The sequence below is a fragment of the Lolium perenne genome, chromosome 6 (genome assembly GCF_019359855.2).
Source record: "Lolium perenne isolate Kyuss_39 chromosome 6, Kyuss_2.0, whole genome shotgun sequence".
In the NCBI taxonomy this organism is placed as follows: domain Eukaryota; kingdom Viridiplantae; phylum Streptophyta; class Magnoliopsida; order Poales; family Poaceae; genus Lolium; species Lolium perenne.
In genome coordinates this window covers 132,285,549-132,297,299 of record NC_067249.2, presented here as the reverse complement: position 1 = coordinate 132,297,299, position 11,751 = coordinate 132,285,549, and the positions used below count along the sequence as shown (strand labels likewise).

The window sequence follows — 11,751 nt, the reverse complement described above, 5'->3', positions numbered from 1 at the left end:
CGATATAAGTATGGATTTCGTACTAGGATTGCCTAGAACCAAATATGGTCATGATTCAATTTTTGTAGTGGTTGATCGATTCTCTAAAATGGCTCATTTCATACCATGCTCCCAAACGGATGATGCTTCACATATTGCCTCCTTGTTTTTAGGGAAATTGTGAGACTCCACGGTGTACCAAGAAGCATTGTTTCGGACCGAGATGTCAAGTTCATGAGTTACCTTTGGAAGACACTAATGGCCAAGTTCAACGTCAAGCTTTTGTTCTCGTCATCCTCGTACCCACAAACCGATGGGCAAACCGAAGTGGTGAACCGAAGCCTCTCCACACTACTCCGAGTCCTTGTCAAGAAGAATTTGAAGTCATGGGAAGATTGCATCCCGCATGCGGAGTTTGCCTACAACCGCGCCAAGCACTCTACAACAATGAGAAGCCCATTCATGGTTGTCTACGGGTTTGAACCACCTACGGCGATTGACCTCCTTCCTCTCCCGCTACATGAGCAAGTCAACATGAACATCGACAAGCGGGCACAATACATGAAGAAGCTACATGAAGATACAAGGGAAACAATCGAGCAACAAGTTCTTCGTCAAGCAACTAGACTCAACATGAAGAAGAAGGCACGGATCTTCAATGAAGGAGACCTAGTGTGGATACATCTTCGCAAGGACTGTTTCCCTCAAGAAAGAAACTCCAAGCTCAAGCCCCGAGGCGATGGTCCCTTCAAGGTCCTCAAGCGCATAACCGACAACGCCTACGTCATCGACATACCAACATCCAAGTACTTGGTGAGCAACACATTCAATGTGTCCGACCTCTCACCCTATCATGGCGATGAGGAGAACATAGAGTCGAGGACGACTCTTTCCCAAGGGGGGGAGATGATACGGGGTGGCCTTCGGACACCGCCTCCTCAAGACCGACAAGCCCTCCTCGCGGTCCAATGACACGAGCTCGAGCCCAAGCTCTACACCAAGAGGTGAATTCGCTCCTTTCCACGTAGGCATTTGATACCCCTTTGGATGGCGTGCTACTTCATGCAAATACCCTATGTTCAATCAGGTACATCGACCAAGACACAAGCCACGGAGAACACGCCAAGGAAGAGGGAGCTGGAAATGATGAAAATGGAGCTACAGCGCACAGGCCGGAACTTCCGCCCCCAAGGACCGGAACTTCCGGCCAGATGCCTTCCAGCGCCCAGGAAAAAGGATCCAGCCGGAACTTCCGCCCCGAGGGACCGGAACTTCTGGCCACCGGAACTTCCGCCCAAGTTCCGCCCTAGTTCCGAAATTGCGCCAAAACAACACTGGATAGTGCCGCAAGGAAATTGGCCATTTCCGGAACTAGGCCGGAAGTTGGCCGGAACTTCCGGCCCCCAGGACCGGAACTTCTGCCCAGATGCCGCCAAGATGCTGTCTGAAGAGAATCCAGCCGGAACTTCCGCCCAAGACGACCGGAACTTCCGCCCGACCGGAACTTCCGCCCCTTGAGGCCGGAACTTCCGCCTACGCGCGTTTCAGCACCAAAACTGGCAGATTCAGCTTGTAACTTACCCCTTCGCCCCACCTACTATAAATACCCTAGTTGGCTCAAATCTGAGATTAGACTTGATGTGAAATTAAACCTGAGCTTTGCTCACCCTTGTGGGAACCCTACCTATATCTTGGATCTTGTACCCACCCGGGCTCCTTATCGACTCGTGAAGATCTCTTTGGTGACTTCTACCGTTTGTTGATCTTTTGCTTGCACTTCTACCTATTTGGTCTTTTGCTTGCACTTCTATCAACCTTCCGGTCTTTTCGCCCTTCTAGATCTCTCGGGATTCGATTCGTCGATCTCTTTGCGGGACTTCTACCGGAAGGTCTTTTCCTGCAACCTCTATCGAGTTGGTGGTTCGGGCCAACGAGGGAAAACCGATTGTGTGCGTGTGTGTGTGTTGTATCCCCACGATTCCCCTCCGCGTTCTTCGTGTTCATCGCGTTCCTCCACCTCCCCCACGAATTCCACCCAAATCCGTGAAGATCGGGCACATCCTTGGGCTTAGCCCTTATCAGTTTCCCCTCCAATCTTCTCTGTTGCAGCCTCCGTTTTCGTGTTTCTGTCTCTCCGCGGCGCTCTCCTCCCGAGAACTCTTAGAGGCCATATATATCATGATTTTTAGGTCAAAATACGTCGGTGGGCGAAAAGATCACATGATTTGGACGATCGATGGCCGAAAGAGGTCAGGTGGTGCGCCCTAGATGTTTGAGCGCGCCACCTAGGCTATTTTTGGCCTTAGGCCCATCCAGGTGTGCTTCCATGTCCCAGGGTGCTTCTCCCGATGAAAAAAATGATGCTCCAAAAATCCCAGGTCAATTTGACTTTGTATAGGTCTGTGAAAGTGAATAATACATAAAATAGGGTTTTCCTGTTCTGCTGAGTTATAAACCAAATAAAAGGGATCATTGGTAAATCCCCATAAATCAATGTAAAACATGGCATTATCATCATATATGTTGCAAATATGTGGGAATTCAATATGATAAAGGAAAAAGTTCATGTATGCATTTTACATGCATCACGTGCGCGCTGCGGTTTGCGGGAATGCCTCGAGCCGAGACTTCTCTCCTTTTTGCCACTCATGAATGGAATTCGAACAGTTGCAAAAGCTGAAACATTTTTGTTGTAGGTCTTCTGTCCTTTTGTTTCCTCTTCCAACGCAGCATGTTCACCTCCTCATGTGTGCCTATAAAATAGAGGTTGCCCCTCTCAAGAAATACACACACGAAAACGCACACACCACATCCTCCTGGTTCCAAAAGCTTTGCACCGATCAAGATCTTCCCCATCCCGTCTTGCGGCATGCACCGCGAGTTGGGACAGTAGGCATCCGAAACCCCGCCTCTTTTGATCTTGTACGGGAGATCGCCAATAAGGTTTTTAGGAGCACCCTGCGCGACTACTTGCTTCATATTCATCACGAACTCGGATGAGTTCTTCCCCGACGAGGACTTCTCCCCGTACATCGGCATCCTCTACGACGACATTGGTGACCACACCGGCAATGCAAACAGGTCTTGTTCCACTGTTCCGTATGTTCTGCTGATTGTCCTAGTTGATATCATGATGCTTTTTCTAGTTCTAGTATCTTGTCTAGAATTGTCTTTCTCATAGTCTCTGTTAGATGGCATGCCTAGTTTGTTTCCTTTAATTCTAGCCATGTTTTATCTACTGTTTTTCTTGGTTAATTTATGCGGAAAATTTTGCTTATATTTCCAATAGTTTACCTCTGTCGTAGCTGAGGAGGGAGTACAAGCCGGGCCGATGGAGTGAGGGTGATCCGCGTCTTAGCCGCTTGTCGCCGCCCAAGACTGTTGCCGGAGTAGGAGAAATCGCTGGGGCACGCAGATCTGCGTCCAAACCGCTTGCCGTTGCCCAAGTCCGTTGCCAGATTTGGACAAGTCACCACGGAACGTAGATCCGCGTCTCAGCCACCTACCGCCACTAGAGGTGTCGAAGGAGGGAAGATAAGATTTTTTGGTGAGGATTCCAATCAGAGGGGTAAGGTGAGGGTACGCATGGCAGGAAACATGGCAGGGACTGTCGCGTTTTCCACCTACTCGATCGTAGTTGTCGCACGCTCGCGTGTGCCTGTTTTTGCATTGCCTTGGCATCGCTCGACAAAAATTGTCGATTTAGAACACAGATGTCGCCTAGAGGGGGATCGTGTTTGGTGCTAAGATGGGTGAGATGTTGTAAGGATGGCTTCAAGAAGATTCCTCACATTTGAGGATTTTGTGTGTGGAGGATTTCACATGTCTTGCAATGAGCAGGAATTGATTTCCTCTAAAAAGAAAAAAAAATGTCCATATTTCACAATGAGCACATGAAACAGGCAGAAGGATCAAATAATAAGCAGATAGTGTATTTTGCATGTTTTAAAGTGGTTGCACATATCTTAAAGTAAAAAATAGACGCATGTCTAGGTATCTGAAATCCACCTGTAACAACGCACAATTAGGTATAAATAGATGCAAAAGTACATGGTGATTATCATACAGGTCCATTCACGAGCAGCAAATACTACCTCCGGCCACATTTAATCAACGCAGGACTGTGCGTATGTATGTGTAGTTTTGCCTTCCCTCCGCGTCGATCTTTTCAGACCGAAGGGAGTACTGATTAGAAAGAGAAAAATGGATGCAAGAGCCAATGAGGATATACACAAATTAAGCACACTGAACAAGTCAAAGAAAAATGGGAGCAAGATTTTGTTCTCTCTGTATAGCAAGATTTGTTGACAAAGACCACAAAGAACTATTTCAACAGATGTGATAGAATTACCAACTTAACTAATCTCTCCGGTCCATATTGGTTGTCGCTGATTTTGATGTATCCAAATAGATTTTGCAATCAAATACATCCGAATCTGCGACAACTAATATGGAACGGAAGGAGTACTAGACATTTGTGCTCAACAAATTTGGAACAGAAAATTGTGAGACAAGGTTACTTATCCATCTTCATAAATTTGAAGTACTATTGTGTTGTGCACGCTCTATATTCATACAGTTCCTCTGCACATTGAGAAGGGAAACCTTTAACACCACTATATGCTGCTAACTAGAAAGTGTTCTTAAATCATGCAAAGTCCCATGAAAATCCTGCCTTCCAAAGAAGCACCAAAACAATCCGCTTGTAAACAACACAGCCAGTTTGGAACGATTTTTTTTTTCTGTTCCCGCAAGAGGAATGACCTGATATGTGTCAAAATCCCATGAAGAGCTCCCAAAACACTCCTGCTGTATCTTTAGGAGTAAAGGCCCAGACGAATATAATGTTCAATCAGATTCAATATGTTTTTTTGTCTTTGCAAGCCAATGTTTTTGGTACATGTTAAATGTGGAGCTAAAGTTAGTTAATGACTTGGGAGTAGGCATCATTCCTCCAGACAAAGCTGACCAGGTGGTGGTGGTGGAGGTGTTGGTGTACTCCTCACGTTGCTATCTGTGTTGCTCGTGTTAGTCTTGTGCAGTAGAAAAGTTCCAGCAACAATGGTCACGAACCCACAAAGTTGAGTTGCTATCTGAGTTGCATTCTGCGAGACCCAGTCCTGGAATGGGAATAACCACGACCAGACGTCAGATGAAAACTATTGTGCATACTAGACAGATGTTCAATTTTATAATGTCCAGATATTGCTTATGTCACACAACTCTTCAAGGAAAGAAGCAATCACTTTAGTTTATAAGATAACTCCTATAAGAACATGTAAAACTTTTTCACTATTTGAGTGCTGTTGGACATGGGATAGCACACTATGGTCGGTGTACATGTGCAAGACAGCGACTTGATTACAATAAACAAAACAGATAGAGAACAATATCTAGCTAGAAAATATACTTTTGGTTAGTAGTTCAAGGATAGTGAGATAAGCCTAGTTACTAATCAAAGACACAGTTGTGCGATATGCACAATTAACTATCGTGCAACATTTGGAATTAAGCACTGAAAACAGATATAAGCCTCAGAACTCAGAGCCTTGCTACCATGACAGGATTAGGCCTTGCAGCAGGTACACGAGTGACAGTGCCCTATCCTAGATCTTTGGACCTTATTCTACCCAAATTACCTCATATGCACCAAGACTTCTACCTTAAATCTTATACGGAGTATATTGCAGATATAATTTCTTCTGCAACATGGAACACATTTTAAACTTGTTTTGCAGAATTCATACAAGACAAAAAGAGATTAAAAAAAGGTAGACCAGGCTTCCTATATCCTTGGCAGGCAAACTTTTGTAATGTATCACTTCTTATAGATGGTTTCATCTAATAATTGATACTATGTCGATTCATCGTTACTATGCACTGCAATTCTTCTCTGGGAGATAAGTAAACTATGATCAATATTATGTAAACATATTTCGGAATTAACAGATAGGCATATCACCTTGTACATAATCATGTTAGCAAGAATAGTAAGACTGGTGAACATCACATAGTATACCGGAGAGACCACAGCCGTATTGAAAGAGTCCAGAGCCTACATCAGTTAAACAAGAGGTGAAAATAGACTATTAGAACATATCTCAGATTCATCTCTGTAGCCTTTAAGGACCTTAAGGTCGTGTAGTTATCGGTAAAAAAAACTCAACATTTGGATGAATAATTCATAATTTTACCTGTTTTATTTCCTTCAGAACAATAAAATTTGTGCTAATTATCGTTGGATAAATAATTAGGCAGGATCTAGAGAAGGATAGATTTATTACCAGATGTCTTACAAGTGTACTTACATTTGGAAAACTAAAATAAACCAATCATCGGCAAGTCTTCCATTTAAGAACAAAAACATGGTCACTGAGATATGCTAAACTGAACCCTGCTCTGGTCAGATTATCAGCTAAACACGTCAGACATATGCTTGCGAAATCAAGGCTTAGATCATGTCAGATGCTTCAAGGTGATTATGTGCTTATTCATTTGAGGCTAGACCTTGTCAGAAGTTTTAGATTGATTTTGTGATCAGCCAGTTGCAGTTTTTCTCATAAGAGTTGCCATGAAGTGGGATAAGTTTTGATCAGGAATAAACAAAATTGATGTAGAATAGACCAAGTATCTCCGGCCAAACATCTATACTGAAGAAACTATGTGAATTCCCACATAACTTTCTTTCACAGGTGCCGCCGCCGCTTGGGAGCAAGCTCCACTCAGGTGCCAACATTACTCAGGAGCCAGGGAGCCAAGAGTCGCTCAGGGATCATCACCATTGCCTCCAAAGCCAAGCGCCATCTGATGGAAGACAAGGGGCCCAACCTGAGTGGTTGGTGGGGTGTGAGGTGTGGCCACCATCCTAGCTTTGTAAGGGCATCCACAATGTGCAAATGGCCAAATCTGACAGAACACTTTGTTTGGCATCGCAGCGAAATTTGGCTACGGCTCCACAACGTGACCATTGCTAAATAACTGTATCGTGGGTCCCATCTCTAACTAAAAAAACATATAAAAAGGGTGTCTTCCGGTCAGCATGTTGCCTAGCTGCCTCTCATGCATACAAGTAGAGAGAGAAATATACTATTTTATTGGGATGGTGGAATTTGGCATCAGAGCAAGAAGTTGCTCCGGTTCCCTATTTTTCTCTATTTAGAACCACCCTCACAATGTAGGGAACTGGTTCCAAAATCCAAATTTGGAACTACTTATGGCTACACGTTGTGGATGCCCTAAGTTCTCAATTGACCAGACATTGAACCGGACGAACCTGGTGGGTGGTGTATCTTCCTCCCAAAGTTTCCATACCAACTCCCTCCTCCCTCGTGCTAAGATCTAGATCTAGATCGGTCTCTTACACACTCTCACAACCATCAAGTTCATATATCAGATAGCACTAACCCAGGATTATACCATTGGATTGAATATTGAAGTTATGTAGAGGGTATAGCCAATTTCTCAAAAATGCAAATTATACAAAATAAAGGCCTTAGACATAATTACTGGTTACCTTGTTTAGATAGTTCAACTGCACCACGCAACAAATAATGACAACAAATATGAAGAACCATGTCTGCACGTAGATGAATTGGTTTGATTCACTAAATGACAGCTTCAAGGCAATGGCAACTGCTTTTACACTGATAACCTGTCCGGACAAAAAATCATGTCAATAAACAATCACTAACTTGACACATTGAATTAGTTAATCCAAAGATACTACACTACTAATGTACCGTGAGGGATCCCATTAGTGAGCAGATTGCAATATAGACAAGCATCTTCCTGTGACCAGCGCGTTTGACAGCCCAGAAAATCAAAAAAAGAACGCCAACCACAGTCACACATGAATAAACGATGAAACCTGCAGATATTGCCCAAAGATATAACCAAATCAAAGGGAATAGGGCAAAAATAGGTAAAGGTATTGTTACGTTGAAGAGAAGTTTATGAACTTCAAGTTATAACCAAATCAAAGGGAATACGGCAAAAATAACGTAAAGGTACTGTTGCGTCGGAGAAAAGTTTATAAACTTTAAGTTATCTTTTTATATATTGAATCGTTGTGATCAGCATTCCTTCAGAAGCTCCACACACAAAACAAATAGGTGTTAGAGTAATCCTTGCTTTGGAGTTAAGCTAGTACCTTCTAGTAGGACTAGCAGGTTCTAGTAATACTGTAGGTGCTAGTATGTTCTAGCGTATTCTAGTAGTTATATGCATATGTAAGTCTTAGGCAATAGCAAACTCTGGTTAGCTCTAGTAATAGAAGGCTGTAGAAGGATAGCAGTAGAAAGCTATAGAAGGCTTTAGAAATCTACATGGTGTACCTAGCCTGTATCCTATAAACACTATGCAATACCATCTGCAGTAGCTTTTGGCAGCATCACAAATAGACTACCTCCTACACACTACCTGTGAGCTAACAAGACTAACAATAGGAACTTAACTGGAATAGTGGAGGAAAATTGAAAACTTCAGAAAAAACTTAGATATTCATACGTTTGAACAACAGTTGACCAATTTTATATACTTCTGTAGTTTGGCAACTTTCCATGGGATCCGAACCGATGGTTAGGTCATGAAATAGCGAAGACAAAATGAATGGTTGGGGCCCTGGGTTGAAGTCCTCCCGGACACGAATTTAAGATCCTAATTATTCGAAGGAGTCTCCCTTACAGTTTTCTTTCAGGAAAAAAAATAAAAGTAACCATGATGCCATATTTCCTGGCTGAGTTGCAAGATGCCATATTTCCTGGCTGGGTCTCCCTATGTACAGGGGCAGGTCCTCAAGTAGCTACCTGGCCGAGTTGCAAGATGCCATATTTCCTCCATTGAATCAATCTCCCTCTCCTTGGGGGCATGCAAAACAATACCAACAGAACCAACAACACACAAGATGCAACCAACAATACCAAACATATGCAATCTCTCTTTCAGGATGAAGTGTGCAAGCACTGCACTGCATAAGCAAAAGATTAAACATGAACATATAGTATGCTAAATAGGTATATTTAAGCAAATAGTATAGCTGCTACCTAAATATAATGCTCAGAGCTCCTAGAGGAGTAACAAGTATGGCAGGGGCAAATGCGTATGCTGCAAAGTTTGCTATCTCCCCCAGAATCACTGCAAGGTAAAGCAAGATGAACATCAGCAGTGTTTCAGCTTCCATTTCATCGTTATGAATGTTGTAGCACATGCAATTTCACTTGTACCGGTGAGGCTGTATTTCTACACTATTAAACTTGAAAATGGAACTAATGAAGGCAAAAAGAGAATAATAAATAGTTAAATACCCACAGTGACCTAGTCATCTAAACTAGCAAGACATGGATTAACAGTCGTTTCAATCAATGATTCACGAAAGGATGAAAATTGTACAGACAAACTGATAAGTTGAAACCAAACAGATAAAACCTTTTTATAGTAAGGAGGAGAGGCTTTGTAAAAAGTTGTTATTCCTGCCAGCCAAACCAACATAACTTGCCTACTGTGTTCTCCATCAGAGCAGTATAGAAGTCATGATGGTTGGGCAAGTTTTACTAGTAACTTCATGTGAGAAATAGCTACTCCTGAATCTACCATTACTTGAACTGAAGCTGTATAACAGTTTCATAAAAAAAAGGTGTATAACCCTAATAATATGGAGTCGTCCAAGGGCTCCTTTATCGGAGTGGGGTTATACAACTTTGATTCTACTTACCCTATTTCTACGATAAAATCATGATACTTTGATTAAACCAGCATGCAGAAAGCTCATTCTTCCAAATATTTATAATTAAGTTAAACAAACAATTACAAAAAAATAACCAGTACTACCTCGTTCCAATGAATAAGTCTTATATTATCTTTAAAAGTCAAACCATGTAAAGTTTGACCAAGTTTTTACAAAAAAGTCATTAACATGCAATATACAAAAGCAATACTGTTAGATACATCATAAGATATCACATTTGTTGATAGATTTTTCTAAAAGTTTGGTCAAACTTTAGTTGGCTTGTCTTTTCAGAAAAAAAAATATAAACCTTATTCATTCGAACCTAGTGAGTATTCAAACTTTGATTTACGGAAGTTGTCTGACCAACTTAGTTATAAACAACCAGCTAAAAAGCATGTACGCTACAAAATCTAAACAAGCAACTCAGAGAATCCTAGCTTTTTGCATGTCTCCCCACACGTCCACGCTTAGTAAGCTTACGCTTGCCAGTTGCTCGAAAAAACTCTACACAAGAACACGCAAAAATACTAGTGGGCTACAGTTCACAGTATAGCTAACTTGAATTATTGACAATGTTAAATATCTCAACTGAAAGTTAGCTATCCACGTTCCGGAACCATGACTTGGATTCGAGATCTTATGGGTTTCAACTCTAGCCTACCCCAACTTATTTGGGACTGAAAGGCTTGGTTGTTGTTGTTGTTGTTGTTGTTAAATATCTCAATTGCGCTATCACGGTCCATACTTACTAGTGATCATTCCCACGTTTCACCCAAGAAACATGCACATGTGTTTGTAACTATCTATCTTTCTGAATGAAAAGGCAGCGCTTGCCAGTTGCTCGAAAAGCTCTACACAAGAACACATAAATACTAGTGGGCTACAGTTCACAGTATAGCTAACTTGAATTATTGACGATGTTAAATATCTCAATTGCGCTATCACAGTCCATACTTACTAGTGGTCATTCCCAGCCACCATAATGGCTCATACAAGTATGAATGACCTCCAGAACCTACAGTGCATCAGCGTAAGAAATCAAAATTATCAAGTTGTCATAGTGTATAAATGGCAATATACATACGTACATATATTCAACAGATCATTATTATTCCATAAAGCTCAAGAGCTGAAAAGCATTTAAAAATTCACTTGCTATGCAACTAAGGGTTACTTTGGATAAGCAGTTGTCAGCAGAGGTACAACCTGCTCTTACCCCAGAATCCCCAGCCTTCTTCAGCCCAATTTTCTTGATTACAAAGCTTGAACCGATGAATGCACTGGATGACATAGCTAAAGTCAAGCCTCTCACGTTGTCTAGAGAGGCCACCATATTTGGTGGGATGTTTCCTTACGAACTAAAATAACCCAAGGACAAATCCTGCAATCCAAACAATAATAAGATAGGTAAGACAAAAGGAAATGAAGAGAAATTGCATATAATGAACCTGCATAAAAGTTTTCAGTGTTCCTTGCTCAATAGAAACTTAACCTCAGGATGCTTTTGCTTGCACTACCAAGAACCAACCCTTGCACTAAGAGAGAAGATGAAAGCAACTGAGAATTGGTTGATTCCAAACAATGCTACGTTTGATTTGCAGATAACATAATGAAGGAACAAACCTTGAATTGCTTTAGTTCCACAGTCACAATGGGAGTCTATAAGAAGAAACTGGTGCAGAATCACGATTTCGTTCGGGAGAGGCACTTCTCTTTATTTTGTGCTAAAACTAATATGGAAAGGACAGAACACTTCAGATGCTGCAGCTCAAACCTGTGTAAGCGAAAGAAAGATTGAAAGAAGCACTCGCATAAAGAGACCTATTATAGTAATTAGTAAGTAACCACGAAAACAACACAAGACTATTGACTTATGACTCTACATATCCAAAATGTAAACTAAAGAAAATAAATGGAACAACACTTGATTTGTCTTCTGGGAAGACCATGTAAGATAACTATCATGAAGCTTGAAGCCAATGAGGAAAATCCTCAAATATACGAAAAGAGGCGTCACAAAGACAAACAAGATTGTAACAAGATGCAGA

At 41.8% G+C, this 11,751-nt stretch overlaps 1 protein-coding gene across 6 annotated transcripts; it reads right to left on the bottom strand.

Moving 5' to 3' along the window:
- Positions 1–4,468: 4,468 nt before the first annotated feature.
- Positions 4,469–11,462, bottom strand: LOC127334511 (probable magnesium transporter NIPA2). Of its 6 annotated transcripts, none has more exons than XM_051360980.2 (10): positions 11,327–11,462; positions 11,180–11,238; positions 10,910–11,084; positions 10,662–10,718; positions 9,021–9,111; positions 8,784–8,944; positions 7,719–7,846; positions 7,493–7,630; positions 5,942–6,034; positions 4,469–5,099 (listed from the first exon to the last, which is right to left on the bottom strand). In XM_051360980.2, the coding sequence occupies exons 3-10, from the start codon at positions 11,034–11,036 to the stop codon at positions 4,926–4,928; spliced, it is 969 nt and encodes a 322-aa protein (XP_051216940.1). In that variant the 5' UTR covers positions 11,037–11,084; positions 11,180–11,238; positions 11,327–11,462; the 3' UTR covers positions 4,469–4,925. The 6 variants fall into 6 exon arrangements, with proteins under 6 accessions (XP_051216940.1, XP_051216939.1, XP_051216942.1 ...); XM_051360979.2 differs by having other exon boundaries at positions 11,196–11,238; XM_051360982.2 differs by lacking the exon at positions 10,662–10,718 and having other exon boundaries at positions 11,196–11,238.
- Positions 11,463–11,751: the final 289 nt, after the last annotated feature.